Here is a 16,209-nt window from a genome sequence, read left to right as displayed (position 1 = left end):
ACTAGTAAAAGTAAATTATTTAAATGTCCTTAACAAATGCAAAGCTTTTATATTCATCAAAACACTACATTGAAGAAAAAATAACAGGTCAAGTGAAACTATAATTTATATTTAGGAAAAATAGTCAACAATACAGATATATGATTAAATAAATTCTACTTTAATTTATTAACGAACAAAATGTTGTTCCAATGAATTACATTTAAAGTGTTATAACTGTTCAATCATAGTGACTCACATGATGGTGAAGAGCCTTTGTGGTATCCCATTAAAGGAATGTGAAATCATATGTGATGTAACAATATTTACCAGACATTCTATAAAATGAGCAGCACAAAAATGTGTTTTCAGTGAGCTCATTTCGGTTACTTATGAGTTTAACAAGAATGTTTCAGAGTAGCTAGCATAACAACAAGAGCAAGCGTCATTAAAGCTACTGTGTCGAATCTCAAATGTCCAAAAAGACAGAAAAGGTTGAAATGAACAGATTTGTACAAAGATTGTCTTAAACTACAGAAGCCTAATGACGCAAATGAAAGAAAAGAAATCTGGTGATCCATTTCTCCATGAATCTAAACAGAATGTACATTAATTGTGTTTGCAAATTATGCCTAAAAGAAAACAGAATTATGTATTCATGTTTAGAACATGTGCGCTTCAGCCTCTTGTGGGCAACATTGGAATTACAACATTAAAAAAACAATAAAAGCAACAGGCTCAAAACCTTTTACTTGAAATAGAAAATAGATCACCAGAACACCTTTGTTCTTTTTGCCTCTTTAGTTAACAAATATGCCCTCTGGAGAATGTGAAATATTCTATAATCCCATTAAAAGTCTACACATCTTAACTTAAAGTTCTGGATTCAAAGCCTTATTTCCTGGAAGCATCCATCTGTACCCTGAGCCTGACCTCTGAGCTACCCTGATTGACAGAAAGCAGAAAGACAGATGTGGACTTCAAGTTTTAATAACCCAAGGCCTGCAGGGGCTCGACAAGAAAGAGCTGTGGAGAAGCTTCTCAAAACAAGCAAATAATCTGTCACAAAACTCAGTTTCTGTTATTCGAGGTCTGGCAAGATAACTCAAATACCGAACATTACAAAAGGGCTTCAAATTATAATATTGTAATGATGTGACCGTAACTTAATTGGGAGAATCCAACACTTAAATCAAATTCAGCGGAGGAGATTCAACCACTTTGCGTATTCCCAAACCATCTGTTGTGTTCCATCGAAACAATACTGAACCGGTCATTCAAGTAAAAACAGTCAGACAAATATAAGAGATAATCATAAAAGGCCTGTCTTTCAATCATTAAAACATCCAGAGAGTTTCACGTCTACATTCTGTGGTATGTTCCTGAATGGAGATTTTCCACGAGGCAGAGGAGGCATGGAGAGATCACGTGACCCTGAAACCGGGGATGGAAAGGCTGTCCTGTCACAATGAAAACAGCTGGTTTTAATATTGCAGTCCCGCTGAGTTGCAACATGTGCCCCGAGCGTCAGCAAAATCCTGGTACATTCATCAGAGCCGTCCAGATAATCCAAGAAGTTGTCATTCTACGGTCCAGACGTCTTTTTTTTTAGGTGGTTAATTTCTTTCAATGCTCGTACGAGGCCCAGAATTCACCGCATGACAAAGTGTTCTCTCTTAAAAGGGCCATAAGATGGTCTCCAGTACTGAAAGGAAGAATCCATCTATCCTCCATGACTGCTACACCCCTCCTCATTTCCTCAAAGTCTTTGTAGTCAAACTGTTCTGTTCTCTCTCTCTCTCTCTCTCTCTCTCTCTCTCTCTCTCTCTCTCTCTCTCTCTCTCTCTCTCTCTCTCTCTCTCTCTCTCTCTCTCTCTCTCTCTCTCTTCCTACTGGTCGTCATCATATTTCTGAAGTGCGTCCTGCAGCTTGGCGGTGATCTTCTGGAAGAAGCCGATCTGCTCTTGGAGGTGGTGTTGCATCTGCGAGCGGAAGTCCCGTACGCGTGTGCGGTGGAAGTGCTGGATCTCTGCCAGTGTGGCGCAAGAAATGATGTTGCAGCGATCGTGGAGCTCGCCTTCCTGCTTTGGACAGTCTTTCACCTTGGTCAGTGCACCTGCAACAAACGTTAAAAGGTTGAAAGGCTGAAGAATTCATCAAATTCAAACCGACATTGCAAAGTAATAAAAAACTATTTTGAATCGCAAACGCAAAAGGGAACGATTGGGTCTTACGATATTATGATTTATTGGTTGTGTACATTAAATAATAAAGCATAAAATAAGGAACTTTAAGAAAAAAGTCAATGCACAGTTGCAATTTGGTCTAAATCAGGGGTGTCCAAACTATTTACACAACAAATTCCATTGCCACAAGATAAACAAAAGGCTATGGAGAGCTGTGATGTAGGCTGTTTTTTCCTTAAAGCATTTTCAAGTATCAAGATTATTTAACCTACATTTGATTGATTTTGCAGACTTAAAACTTAACTTATGAGGCAGTATACCACACCTCTAATGAGTGGCCCAGCGCTTCATATACTTCTCTGTATGTGGCCCTCAGAAAAAAGTTTTGACACCCCCGGTCTAAACAATCAAAATAGTGCTAATTCCCAAGCTGACCATGACCTTTTTTTTTTAATACTACGTAAACTAGCTGGTTATTGCATACTTTTTCCATGAACCTTGAAGTTACCCAACACCCAGCTGTCAGCAAGTCTGGTGTGACTGAACATTCAAATGTGGAAGAAGTAGAGTTTAGATTCGTGAAAAAAGAAAAAAACTCTCACATGGCAGACTGTTAGCGAAATGATGAGCTAGCTTGAAGCCTGGCACGGCTGTCCATCCTGACCTCGTTGACCTCTCATTTGATCTCTTTCTCACATGTCGGAAACAATCACCTGCACAAGTACACTAACAAACAGAAAATGAACTTGGACTTTGTTCCCTTCGCTGCCAAGGCGATTACAGAGCTGTAATCTGAACACTGTTGGCTGGTGGGAAAACTTGCTCAGCTCCGAAAGTATCCGAACCCCCCCCCCCACACACACACACACACCCCCCACCCCCAATCCTCTCACACACATACACCCAGCCCACCCCTATTCTTCTTCTTCCTCCCTTCCCTTCATCTGTATCACTAGGAGGAAGTAGGAAAAGAGGGAGAAGAAAATGGGGAGGAGGAGGGGAAACTAATCCTGAGAGCGCTCCATTTTGCATTCCTGCAGTCCCAGGGCAACATAGGACAAGAGGCCCAGGAATCTCTGCGCTCATTTGAATCAGATGTAGCCTTTGGAGCTCACAGACAGAACCAGCAATTGTAGGACGATACTGTACATTTAGGTTAACAGAGATTTCCACCTTAAGAGCCAAGCAGCTGTTTTTCTACCTAATCCGTCCGCAATGAGGCCATGTTTTTGTAATTTGTTTAATGGAGGAACGTGCCGGGCTGTATGACATAGATAAAATGTGTGGCATGCAGAGGAGAGGAGAAAGAAAAAAGTTTATGTGAAATGTGAGACCCTCAGTCAGGTTTTTCTTTGTGTTCTACAGAAGAAGAATGTAAAGGAAAAAAGCTACTACTTCGCACTGGTGTAATCATTTCTCTCTCTCTAATTGGCTGTTATGGAAACTGTGACTAAACCAGACATCTTTTGTTCGAGGTAGTTATTTCGCAATGATGACAGAAGTGCAGACTTTGCATTGAGGGTTTGAGAGATACTCAGCAGCAGACAGAGAAGTGACCTGAGCAACAGCGAGTGGTGGATTACTCAGAGTCACTTCTTCTATCTCATGAACTTTCAGTCAATGACTCCCTTTGTAAAACACATAAACGATGCTCGACCATTAGTTTGAAACTGAACACATGCATGTTGATATATGTTTTTTCTCCTTTGGCTTTTACAGAATCACTAGCTAGGTTTCTAAATGTTGCTGATAATACTTACGATTTCTAAGGAATCAGTTTGAGAGCTACTTTAGTTTCCTTGAGTTTCTGTGTCCCCTGCTTGGTTGGGTCATTATCTGTCTTGTACCATTTAAAAAAAAACAAGCATGAGGTCAGGCTCCATAGAGATATTCACATAAATGTCCTATAATACTGAAATTAAGTGGTCCATTACATTTACTGAAAGCGTATTACTCAACAACAAATAGATAATTAGAATCTTCCAGTGCAGCAGAAGTCAGGGAAAGGGTCAAAAGGTGTTTGAAATTAGACGAGAACGCATGACTTGTCGATCAGAAAGTAGGTCCTATCAGTCACAGGGACTATTGGGACTCATGTTTCCATAGTTCCCAGCTGTGATTGTGTCGAGAGAACAGGGCTCAGCGGACTAAAGAAACAGTGCCGGTGGGTTTTTGGCTAACGTCAGGACTTTGTGTGCCAGGAGCAACTCCCTCCTCCCAACCTGCAGGCAGCTAACAAGCTAACTCTTCTGCGAGTCCTTTGTACACGTCTGTATGTGTTTTCCTGTGAGCGAAAACAGGCTTTCACAGTATCCAGAATGTTACAATGCACTCGCCATGGGTTTCAGTTTTCAACCCAGATTGACTATGCAGTAAATGAAAACAGATGTTACAGAATCTGGGTTTCTGTGAACTATCTGCCCTATTATTGGCATTATAATACATTGAGGGCTCTGCACAATGGATGGATATTGGAAACATCATTAATTACTGTGTAAAATCCAGCTAAATGTGTTAGTCGTTTGTTTCAGAATTGATTGTGTACAGCCTGCGGCATGAACGCAGAGCGCGAGAGGCCTCGTTTTGTTATGATCCTCCCTGGATTCAAACCCTCCACCCTGCAGAGGCATCCATTTGAAGATAACCTATGACCTCACTGTGAAGTTAAGTAGGCCTATGCAAGGTCCTGCATCTGTTTTATTTCTTGCAAAAATGTCCACTGTTTCCTCCAGGCATCAAAATCGAGTTCGAACTCTTTATGAGTATATTCAGTATTTACTTCCAGGGCCTATATATACCCATGTTTTTGTGTCCAAGTGACACATTGGGATAACAATGTGGTCTCATCAGTCAATTTACTTCAAACTAAAATAACTTGTTTTACCACTGACAGGCTCAGATTTCCTTAAAAATTACCCTACACAGAAATAAAACATTTTGTCGATTTGAAAAAAATCTAAGTTGCAGACACATAAACATGGTAAAACAGGGTGCAGGTTGAAAAATACGAAAGTGAATCTTTAAAGCGTTCATACTTTGATTCACAAAGAAAAATGTACGTCGTATTCATAATACTTCCAATAGAAATTAAGTAAGTATGCAAATGAGCAAATAGGTGTGTTCAAGTAATGCTATTGGCAAGCATTGTGGTTCTGGTTTCAAAGAACATGAGCACACACACACACACACACACACACACTTTCCTACCTTTCTGCACATGGATGATGTCAGGAAAGTTGGCCAGGTGTCCTCTGTAGAGGTCCAGCAGGTCAGAAATAGGAGCCAGGTCATTGCGCGGCTGCTCAGCGAAATACTCCCCCACCTGCTCGTAGGCCTCGCCGGTGTAGGCGATGGCTCGGTTCAGACCTGCCGAGTAGGCCTGCTGGTCCAGCTCGAACGCTTGCCCGAGGAGAGCAAAGGACTGTCCCACTTTCTGGTACTCCTTTTTGAAGCCTGTTATCTGTTTACGAGCAAACTCGTTGATGGTAGCGTTCACAACCACGATGTTCTCGTCCATCCTCTTGGTGAAGGATTTGAAGCCTTCGATCTTGCTCTCAACTTCCTGTAAGTCCAGCGGGACGGCAGGGGTACTAAAAGACAAAGACGAGCATTATAGATATTTTAAAGTCCTTTATGATTTCTTTCATTTCAGCATTGCATCATCTTGATTTACTATTCCTCTGTTCTATTCATCTGTTATCTCATCCTCGCTATCAGGCACTCCCTATGATGAAAGCCTTTAGTAACAGCAGAGTGAAACCAGGAAACAGATAACAGCGTCTCACTAAAGGGCAAATATCCTTTACTGTTAGTTTATACCATTGTAAAGCAAGTGAAAAAAATTACAGGAGCATCCAATACTATACTGTGATTTAACCAAGCACCACAAACCCGATTCATAACTCATTGACAGAGTATGAACAACAATATTACATCATAGGCTTTTCTAAGTGTCAGTTTGTAGCATTGTGTGAAAGGCTGTTACCACATATTGTACTTCTGCTGCCGATTGCCTACATTTCCCAAAATGTCTTTAACAAACTCCAAAGACTGTGCTGTCACTTGATATATTCAGTGGCTAGGTTTAGAGTCGTTGCTCTATTGACTCTAGAAAGCGCTAGTTCTTAAATAAATAAGGTCATGAACATGGTCCTTACTGAAAACCTGATCTGTGTTAAAGCAGCATTATGGACTACTAGGCACTCTTATTGAAGCCGAACACAACTCGGTCTGTACGCCTCTTAAACAATGGATTTCTCCTTGTACGATTGATCCCTGTTTATGGTTTGTAAGTGCTTGACATTATATTATTTCATCTGAGAAATCAAGGCTTTTCATTGACTGTTCAATGCTTTTTAAAAGCTTTTAATGAAAAGAACATTCAATTTTAGAACCACAACCTCTCCAGCACTTATCCCAGCCTCCTACCTGATCGTCAGGAAGAAATTGGAACCGACCAACTCGTCTCGCTCGGCCTTCCTTTTGCCCATCTTCCAGGCCTTCTCGTCTGCTCCGCATGTAAGGAAATGCTGGAAAACGTCGCAGCGTGCCAGCACTGGATGGGTGATCATGTGGTTCATCCACCAGATCAGTCCCTTCCTCCGCTTGGAGATGAAGTCCTCCTCGAAGCGGCCAGTGGCCTGCTTCTCGGGAAGGTGGGGCACCGAGATGACCGGGAAGCGCTCAACGAGCCGAGCGTACAGCCAGTCAAAGTGCTTATACCTGCAGGGGTGATGGAAAAGAACACAGTTTGGAAGATTAATTGGAAAGAGAAGGCTCTGTAGTTGGGAGTAATGTATATTAGAACGTAAACCTCAAAACAAAGGTAGTAAGAAGGATTGAAAAAGAAGAAAGGATGTAGAGAGAGCAAGTGTAAGGACTTCCCCAAAGACTAAGTAAAAACTAATGTGAGGGAGTGTTGGTTTAAAATGACAGCCCAACTGACAGGGAAACAATGTGAAAGGTGCAGAGGGAATCTCAGAAAGGAAAGAGGAGATTCCTGAGGACTCCAGAGGGCAAAAGGCCACAGTCAGCTCTGTTTTTGCTATTTTGTGGGAACAATTGTGGCGGCAGGAAAAGCCGCACAAACATTTATTCTTAAGTGTATGGGGGCCGGGGGATCCGGTGAAGAAATAATTCTGGAAACCCCAGAGGAGGAAGAGGAGGAAGGCGGCCTGTACCTGCGGTTGACTTGTACATTGGTGTGCGTCGGGGTCAGGCCGTAGGACATGTAGCTCTTCATGCCTTTGAACTTGGTCTGCTTGGTGGGGTCATCAATGGTGCACATGAACGGATACGGGTCCTCCTGCCACTCAGGTCCGTGCTTGCCCATCACCACGCAGATCCTGTCCCCGTCCTTCACGAAAGCAGAGGCCTCCCCAAGCAGGAAGGCCTCCCCTCCAGACTTGACAAAGGTGGAGAACCTGTTGAGGTTCCTCCCCACTGTTGCTGAGCTCTTGGCCTGCTGCTGATGCTGCTGCTGCTGGGAGCTTTCGCGCCGCCCGGGCAAGGTGGTGGTGACGGGGTACAAGGGGGGAGAGGTGCCCATACCCTGAGGCGCATCAGTTGGAGAGCTGTCATCCCAATCGTCGTCCCAGTCGTCATCGCTGCCCTGGCTGGTGTGGAAGCTGCCTCCACCACTGCCGCCACTGCCAGCCCCGAGTCCTCTCTGAGACTCCGGGGACGTGTAGGAGGTGTGTGTGGGCGTCACAGCTTTGGTTTTGGGCGAGGAGAGGCCGTTGTTGTTGGTGTTGGAGGTAATGTTGTCCCTGATGATCTCCACATAGGAGGCAGGGAAGAGGCCAGCCTCCCCCCTGCTGTTCTCCCCCTCCAGCCAGCCGTCCAGCTCCTCCTCGCTGAACAGATTGACCAGCTCATTCTCTGTTATGGAGATCTCTCCTGGGTTTTCAGAGTGGAAGTCGTACAAAACTTTGGCCTTTAACGCCATTATTGTAATATCACATATGTTTGTTTTCCCACTATTTCCAGTCTTGTTCTTAAGACTTTATTTTATTCCCGGATCAAACCTTTAGGACCTCTGTTAAATTCGGAGGTTTATATCATTTAGCGGCAGCAACAATTAGGACTATTTTTTTCAACTTTAGAAGTCAAGCCGCCTTGTATCGCAGATCCATGCATAAAAGAACAAGGAGAGAAACACGGGTTTTTACCCGACACCCACCTCCTCTCGCCGCTCCTCTCAAATATCATTTGTTTCCATGCAGAACTTAATCCAAGTCGGGAAATACGAAGGAAACCTGCGGGTTAGAGTTTGAAGTTGACGAACTTGCGACGGATGTGTTTCTGCTTAATTCTTCCAGATAAGAGCCGGGGGAAAGTACTGTTTTTTCCTCCTCCTCCTCTCCCCGAGATGCTTGTAAATTAAAGGCACCAGTCCTAACACGTAGTAGACAGGCTGACTAACGGAGGGTGGAGCCAGGAGCAAGTTTAGTCAAGCCACTGAATTCATACATGGAAAAAACCCACCTAACCTCATTTTTAAACTACATTTTAAATACGCCTTAATTAATTCGTTGTAACTCATATAAAAACTATATTAAAAATTAACAAAAACATATCTCTTTAATTGAGCTTATTTAAAGATTGTATATGGTAGCCTATATTTCCTTTGCTTTTTTGTAAAAATTGTGGTATTTCAGACTTGATTTTTGACGGACATACATCAAGACTCTGTCTAACATGTTTTTTCCACAACAAAAGATGAATACAAACGAATCTGCGCCTTCCCCTCATTGTAAAACATAAATATATGAATATGCAAATCCTCTACTTAAAAGTTCAATAGCTGGATTCATGATGTCTCTCCTTCACTGAAGAGCTCATTCTCAGAGACTTCAGGGTTTCTTGATCACACTCGTGTAAGTTTCATACTGAAGGTGAACAAACAGAAACTTTAAGAAACCTTAAACGTCAAACTCTGGACATACATCACTTTGCACAGTGAAGGCCTACAACCCAATTAAACAAACAATAAACAAAATACATTGTGGATTACTCTTTTTGTGATACAAATCAAATCAAAATCAATCAACAAAATATAATGAAACAACATACTAAAAATATAATTTTGAATATGTATGTGATATGCTATAATATGGTGTGATGTAATAATGTATAATATATCAGAGCATATTTTATTATAATGTAATGCAATTGAGAAAATATATCGTAATAAACAATATAATATACTGTAATATATACACGGCCGCTAGAGGTCACTGTTGCAGCACACAGTGAGGGAGAGGACAGTTCCTCCTCCCCTCCAGCTGCAGGCAGTAGAGCGAGCTTCCCGTTGGTTGTGGAAACCTTCTGCTGACAAAGAATGTGTTACTTAAAATGCTCTACGTCGGATTTTATATCAATGACATGTAATCAAACATTAAGGATTAATTCGTCGTAACAAGATGAACATTTACGTCATTTTGCAGCCGCCAACGAACGTCCATGGAGGAAAGATGTGATGAACCTGCCTGGGCTCACAGCCGGACTCTTATAATTTCTAGTCAAAAAGGTAAATATGAGACACGCTGATGAAGTGTCGGAGATTTGTGCTTGTGCATAATGAATGTGGTTTGTCTGCAGACAGATGTGAATGTCATGAACACAGTCTGATGTTCCACAATATGTCTGTCCCGTATTGTAGTTGTGTCACTTATCCAGCTGTGTGTTATTGGCGTGTAAGGGCGTAGTGTACAGAGAGACACACAGAGAGACACGCAGAGAGAGAGAGAGGGAGAGAGAGAGAGAGAGAGAGAGAGAGAGAGAGAGAGAGAGAGAGAGAGAGAGAGAGAGAGAGAGAGAGAGAGAGAGAGGGAAAGAGATTTGGCTAATTTTGCAAACAAAAATAAAAACTCACTTGAATAGAAATTAAAGTACAATTAATATAACATAGCCTATATATGTTTGTTTTTTTTAAATTAGAAAATATTGACTTGACTTAATCACAATAACTTTCGGAATCAAAATACCTTTATTCTTCCCAGAGGGGAAATTTACTACTTTTTTTAAAACTATGCTTGCTATTATTTATTGAGGGTTTCAATATTGACAATATGTAAGTAGTGAGTTTAGTGTTCAACTTTTTGAGAGCTATAGGTTAAATGAATGTTGCATATATGAATGGTTAATTTATTTTGAGTCTTTATGCATCTTTTCAATCATTAAAATGCTATTTTCTGACTAAAACATAGTTTTGAGTGAGTGCAAGGTGAATTCACAGTTTGTCACCTGCCATGTTTGACGAGCTTGTTTTATAAATGTTAAAGATAGGTATTACAAATGGGAAACTTCTGCAGACTTTCATAAACATCTAAATGAACAGGTCTGCTTCTATAAAAACCTGCAGCTTCATTCAAATTTAAGACATAGACACACAACCATTAAACCATGTGACTATTTCGGGTTCACTATAGAGTTGCAATGCGTTATTAGTTAAAGTTATTTCAACTGAGCAAACAATCTTTGGCTTCAAAGCAGCCACCAGTACTTTAGACCCTTTCTCCTCTCTTTCCTCTAGAGGTTTGCATCATGTCCGACCCAGTTCAGACCTCCTCTGACAGTCTGTGTAAACTCGTCAGCTGGGCTCACAGCCACGGCACCATCTGCAGCCTCATCCCCAGCCTACAGCATCTCACCAATGGCTCCCACGGTACCGTGCTGACAATAGAACCCGGTCTCCATGGCAGCAGCGTCCCTGTCGCCGTGTGGGGTTGTGGCGCTGGACACGCCTACCACTGGCCCCTCAGTGACCATAGCACTGCTTACGGAGGCTCAGGCATTACTAGCCATGGTCAGGAGAGGTTTGTTGGAGGGCGTCCGTCCAACAAGGTAAAGTAGAGATTTTACTGTAGGTTGAATTTCATTGCAAACCTAATTTGAGATGTCCAGCAGAACTATAACACTTCAAGATACTCTAATGCACTGTCAGTGGTGCAATCCAAATGTCACAATCTCAGTACCACTTGAAATATTCTCCAATGAAAGCATACCCTAAATAAACAGTGTCCAATACGCCCTCTGTATTTAAGGTAACAGGGAGAAGAGGCAGAGGATTTAAGACAGTGTAAACTCACTAATACACCTCTGCAGCCATAAATTAAGAGATACACCAGTTGTATCATCTTAATTTGAAGTAAAAACAACACCTTATATGGTGTTTAGAGGATTCCCCGGGGTCTGATAGCCTTGATTTGGTTTAATCAGCCTTGAAATGCAGATTTTGAGGATTCCATTGCTCTCAATTTGATTGGTAAATGTTTGATATTGATTCTCATACTCTACATTATCAGTGTCAGAAAGTGGGTTCATTTCATTTTACAGTCAATTGTTAAGGGTCTTTAGTTGCTGGTTAACAAAGTGTCCTTTTTTTGTCGCAGATTTTGAATTCCTAGACATAGAAGCTTTAAAGAAATGCCATAGTAATTAAGCACTCCACAAAGTATGGGGACATGTGGAAACACATTCAAAAAAAGTCATGATTAAATTTGATGTAGTAGAAATCGTGACTTCCCTCTGATTTGGTACCGTTAGTAAACCCTCTATTACCTTCCAGGTGACAGTGAGGGCGTCATGTGACCTGTCCTACAGTGAAGCAGCATCACAGCGGGAAGAGTTCAACAGCCAGCTGTTTGACATCGCCGGATGCATTTCGTCGGCAACGGATGAGGATGATGACTACGAGCCCCGTCCATCCAGAAAAAGAGGTGGGGCAGCGGGAGGAGCACTTCCTGTGAAGAAAGTCAAGCAGGAAGCAAACTCTACAGAGGATTATGACTCTGGCATAGGGCTGGCAGTGAAAGACATCGGATCACAGGCTTCTTGGGAAACAAACACAACGTCTCAAATCACACACACATTGTTGCCTATCAAGACCCAACATGGACACACTGTGGGGTGTGAGGAAGTAGTGGACTCAGGGATGCAGCTGATGGGAGGAGGCAGCTGCATGACAGGGACCACGGAGCAGACCAGGAGATGCAGCTCTACAGAGAAAATTCCGGATACACATTTGTCTCGAGGCTTGGAAAGACCTGCAAAGACGGGACCTGTGGATTTCTATGCGTGTCAGTAGGAATCAAATGAGATATTCCAGATAGTGCCTCCTCCTTAAATTAAGTGAAATTCATTCTGTTTTAAAAAAAGTTAAACACATGTTATACTAAAGATTCACCATTCCCTTAAAGAAAAAGCAAGGTTAACTTTAATAGTAAGGAAGTGAAAAGGCATAATTATATACTACCAACACTGTATTTTCTTGTATGTATCAAAACAAAAGTTGTCCCTTAGTGTGGCTTCCTATTGCTCACTCTTTGGGTGTGAATCTACAGGGGATCAGGATGAGCTGGGGAAGCTGCAAGCGATACTCACCGAAGAGCGAAGCCGTATCCAGCAGATGACCGAAATCATCTCGAGTCTAAAACATGACAAAGAGCTGCTGCAGCACGAACTCACTAAGAAATCAGAACTCATCTGTGACTTCCTGCAGGACAAACTCCGGCCAGGTAGAGAAAAAAACATCTGTTGAAGAAGCACAATGCAATGTTTTTAAAGTTCTAGGGGGTTAGGAGTTAAATATGACATTGATTTTAGTGGAGTATCCTTTTAATGCAAAATTGCACTTCAGAGTAACAGGAAAAAAATATATGTATGATTTAAAAAAAACAGCAAATTTCAAATCAGTATGCTTGACCTTTTCGAAAAACTTTCAATCAATTCAAGGAAAATAGAGTAAAAATGCAACTGAAAAATAATTTCACACTATAGAACTGTAGCTTAAAAATGATCTTGCTATTTTTTTCTCTTTCTGATTCTAGAAAAGAGGAGTTCCCTCATGCCCTCTTCTGACGATGTGGCTGGGGTCGATTCGCCGACACTGTTTGACTCATTTGAGGAAATGGAGCTTCACCCTCTAGACCACCAGCGGACCCTGAAGAGCAAGAGGAGCCGAGATGGAGAAAACACCCGAGTCAGGAGTGAGGACATGACAGAGGATAACACTGTAGCATCCATAGAGAAAAATGTGTTGTTACATCTTAATACTGCATCAATGTGTCTCACTGTCCCTCTCCTCCCCAGTGAAAAACGTGGTGGGTGTGATCGCGCGCTACATGGCAGCCCTGCAGGAGTTTCGCCGCAGTGTTTCCATGAAGGTGGCCTTTGACCGGGTCGGTGTGGACCGCAACACCATCTCCCGTACGGCGTCCATAGCCGAGCTCAGCCTGGCCGCTCCGGACGTGTTTCATGCACTGGCATCGTGGGATGAGAAAGAGGAGACGCTGGCACATTACGCACACCGCTGCCAGCAAGCCATGGATGAAAACATTAAGGCCAAGATCAAAATGATGAAGTCAAAAGGCGAACTGCTGCCCATTGTGTCAAAGAGTTACAGTCTGACTCCTAACTGAATGAGAAGCCTACAATGCAATCGGTCTGTGGTCGTTGACTTATTTACAAGGTGTCTTTTTCACCTTCTTGTTCGCTGATGATCGTCATGTGGCTGCACTACTTTGTCACCAGATTTCTGTTCCTGCTGGGGTAGACTTTTTGCCCCAGTTCTAATCAATTTCTCTGTGGATGGTTGTTGAAAGCACTAAATTGTGGGGAAAAAAAGCTATTGTTCATGGGTTTGTGTATGGGTTGACTCTGAAGTGGTTAGATCTGACTCTGAGCTACTTTGATGTTACAGTTATTGATAATGGACTTATACATATTTAAGATCAGTGGTTAAAAAAAAGAGTTTTCTATGCATTGTTATATATTGTGTTTACTATGTGTTGTGGACACCTGTTTTACATTAAAGCCCCAATAACACTTAAGTTTTATGAAGTCAACTTAATTTAGAAAAAAAGAAAAGCCAAAATCCAATTTCAGGCAGATAAGTGGATGACTGAAAATGTTAAGCCTTTAATAAATACGGGGCTTAAGGCACCGTCACGTCGGCACAACTGCCTTCTTCAGGTAACACAACCCATAGATTTAATGAATGTACTTTCCTTTTTAATGTGTTTTATTATTTTTTTAAAAGAAGTGAGAAATCAAGATGAAAAGATCAGAAGTGAGGGGAAAAATCTGAACCAATCATAAAACCCAATAATGTGAGCAACATTAAGGTATTGGGACTTTCTGGCCCCATTTTTATATGTCCAAAAATAGAACCTGAATTGTATTGAATGTAACACTTTTATTATTGAAATATCAATACAAATCCGTTAATGTAAAACCCTGACAAAATGTGCATTAATGCGGTGAAAGGCAATGACAGTGTTTCTGTAGAGTTTGTTTTTAGCCCCTGCACGACTTCAAAGGATGTTTCACAGCTATCTGGAACCTTCTTCCAACTGTTTTGAAAAGCTTTCCTAAAATCTGCAGCCAGCCTGTTGGTCTGGAAAATGTAAAAAAACGACAGATTCACACTCCCCTGAGATTGTTTACACAACAACTGTCCATTTATCAAAGACTTAAAAGAAAGGAACTGAGAGAGAAGCGGGTCTGAGGTGAGTGCGTATTGTTTGAAAGCCTTGTCCCATAGGCAGCAGGAGGACAAGGACAGTAGGTAAAAAGGTCAAGACTCGGGTTCCAGACGTGGAATGACAGGGAGGATGAGGTTCCCAAACGAAGAGTCCTGCGTGATGAAGAAGCCCGATGAGTGTGTGTGTGCATGCTGCAAGAGAAGACACATAAGCAAAGTGTTACTAGCCAAATACAGTAAACCATTTAGTAAATATAGAAATCAAACAACGTTTTTAAAGGTGCTGGTCGGTTTTGTTGTATTTGAAAAGGTTTGCTGTAACCTCATTTACAATCTTGATGCTAAGCTTTATGGCTACAGGATAGCTTCGCCATTTTTGATGCTGATTGACAAACATAAATGATATTAACTTATGTATTTGTATTTTAAATTCATACTTACTGGACGCACTACTTGGTTCTATTTGTGTAAGATAACATTAAGATTAATTGATTTTTGACTCACCTGCAGGGCAGCTTTCTGCTGGGCAGCGATGTGCTGCTGTTCTGCGTTGTCTCTGAACTCTTTCAGATTTGGTCTGGACAGCGAGATGCTGCAGGAGGAGATAGCAAGGAAACACATCTCAAATTAGAATATTGACATTACGGATATACTATCTCAAAGCTTTAAAAGTGTTCTCATTGTTGTATTGTAGACTCCTAATTCTTCATGACAGGAATACATGGCTTACCTGGCTCCAGGAGTGTTCAACAGCCTTCTCCTCTCTTTCTCCAGCTCAGCCAGGATCGCCACTCGTGCCTTGTTTGGGAAAGCTAGATGAGACAATAAGAGGAATAGATATGAAGACAAGACAGGTAGAGGGATGGAACAACCTAATGACAGGCAACACTGCAGATGGTAGTGTTGAAGGCAAAATTAATGACTTTTATGCAATATGGGATTTCTAGATACTTGTTTTCCTGTATTACATCCTGAAAATGTAAGCAATGACGTAAGATTGGAGAATTACTGTGTGGGACTCACTACAGAATCTTATTATTTGTTACTGTAGCTATGTTTCCTGAAGGGGCCCAAAAGAGCAAAGTGTTTCCAGGGGGACAGCATCCATAGCTACGCCCCTGCAGATACAGCTCGATAAAGACAAAGACCGTAAAAACAAATACCGTTTGTCCATTAATAATTACCTTGTCCTGGAGGATTAGTAGCCATGTCGCCGCAGGCAAAAGGAGGAAAGTCAAAATGACAGCTAATAGAAAGGATTCTATTAATGGTAAACGTTTTATTTGTGTGTGTTTCCTTCCGACCAGCTAATGTTGCACTGGTGGATAACGGACAACGATAAAAGTCCCCTTTGGTGTAACGTATAACTTAAACTGGAGCTGGATAAACTACAGAGAAGTTACTGTTGTAACAATAACTCTTGTAACAGTAGCTGAAGGATTAAAATACGATAAAACTCTTGCTTATGTACGGTTGAGGAGTCGCATTTTGCCTCTGAAAGAAGTACCGGGTTTTCAGCCAGGCTGGTTAGATAAGCGTACAAATGAAGAGGTATCA

General features: G+C 41.7%; 3 protein-coding genes across 3 annotated transcripts; 1 reads left to right on the top strand and 2 right to left on the bottom strand.

Moving 5' to 3' along the window:
* Nucleotides 1–139: 139 nt before the first annotated feature.
* Nucleotides 140–8,574, bottom strand: LOC134868483 (sorting nexin-18-like). The gene is made up of 4 exons (XM_063889652.1): nt 7,346–8,574; nt 6,594–6,887; nt 5,373–5,755; nt 140–2,095 (listed from the first exon to the last, which is right to left on the bottom strand). The coding sequence occupies exons 1-4, from the start codon at nt 8,110–8,112 to the stop codon at nt 1,869–1,871; spliced, it is 1,671 nt and encodes a 556-aa protein (XP_063745722.1). The 5' UTR covers nt 8,113–8,574; the 3' UTR covers nt 140–1,868.
* Nucleotides 8,575–9,472: 898 nt separating this feature from the next.
* On the top strand, nt 9,473–14,872 carry LOC134867989 (uncharacterized). Its single transcript, XM_063888824.1, has 6 exons — nt 9,473–9,696; nt 10,702–11,012; nt 11,737–12,247; nt 12,512–12,685; nt 12,998–13,156; nt 13,260–14,872. Exons 1-6 carry the CDS (start codon nt 9,630–9,632, stop codon nt 13,586–13,588), a joined length of 1,551 nt encoding a protein of 516 aa, XP_063744894.1. The 5' UTR covers nt 9,473–9,629; the 3' UTR covers nt 13,589–14,872.
* inip (ints3 and nabp interacting protein) lies at nt 14,603–16,194 on the bottom strand. Its single transcript, XM_063888825.1, has 4 exons — nt 15,837–16,194; nt 15,383–15,464; nt 15,157–15,244; nt 14,603–14,844 (listed from the first exon to the last, which is right to left on the bottom strand). Exons 1-4 carry the CDS (start codon nt 15,859–15,861, stop codon nt 14,746–14,748), a joined length of 294 nt encoding a protein of 97 aa, XP_063744895.1. The 5' UTR covers nt 15,862–16,194; the 3' UTR covers nt 14,603–14,745.
* Nucleotides 16,195–16,209: the final 15 nt, after the last annotated feature.

The sequence above is a fragment of the Eleginops maclovinus genome, chromosome 8 (genome assembly GCF_036324505.1).
Source record: "Eleginops maclovinus isolate JMC-PN-2008 ecotype Puerto Natales chromosome 8, JC_Emac_rtc_rv5, whole genome shotgun sequence".
Classification (NCBI taxonomy): Eukaryota; Metazoa; Chordata; class Actinopteri; order Perciformes; family Eleginopidae; genus Eleginops; species Eleginops maclovinus.
This window is presented reverse-complemented; position numbering and strand designations above follow the sequence as displayed.

Excerpts from the sequence above, each read along its gene's own strand:
- LOC134868483 (XM_063889652.1), bottom strand. The coding sequence starts at position 8,112 with ATGGCGTTAAAGGCCAAAGTTTTGTACGACTTCCACTCTGAAAACCCA. Across the intron at positions 5,756-6,593 it reads AATTTCTTCCTGACGATCAG|TACCCCTGCCGTCCCGCTGG; the intron begins GTAGGAGGCTGG and ends TTTGTCTTTTAG. Across the intron at positions 2,096-5,372 it reads CATCATCCATGTGCAGAAAG|GTGCACTGACCAAGGTGAAA; the intron begins GTAGGAAAGTGT and ends CGTTTGTTGCAG.
- LOC134867989 (XM_063888824.1), top strand. The coding sequence starts at position 9,630 with ATGGAGGAAAGATGTGATGAACCTGCCTGGGCTCACAGCCGGACTCTT. Across the intron at positions 11,013-11,736 it reads GAGGGCGTCCGTCCAACAAG|GTGACAGTGAGGGCGTCATG; the intron begins GTAAAGTAGAGA and ends ATTACCTTCCAG. Across the intron at positions 12,686-12,997 it reads GCAGGACAAACTCCGGCCAG|AAAAGAGGAGTTCCCTCATG; the intron begins GTAGAGAAAAAA and ends TTCTGATTCTAG.
- inip (XM_063888825.1), bottom strand. The coding sequence starts at position 15,861 with ATGGCTACTAATCCTCCAGGACAAG. Across the intron at positions 15,245-15,382 it reads TTGAACACTCCTGGAGCCAG|CATCTCGCTGTCCAGACCAA; the intron begins GTAAGCCATGTA and ends CTCCTCCTGCAG. Across the intron at positions 14,845-15,156 it reads AGCAGAAAGCTGCCCTGCAG|CATGCACACACACACTCATC; the intron begins GTGAGTCAAAAA and ends CTTCTCTTGCAG.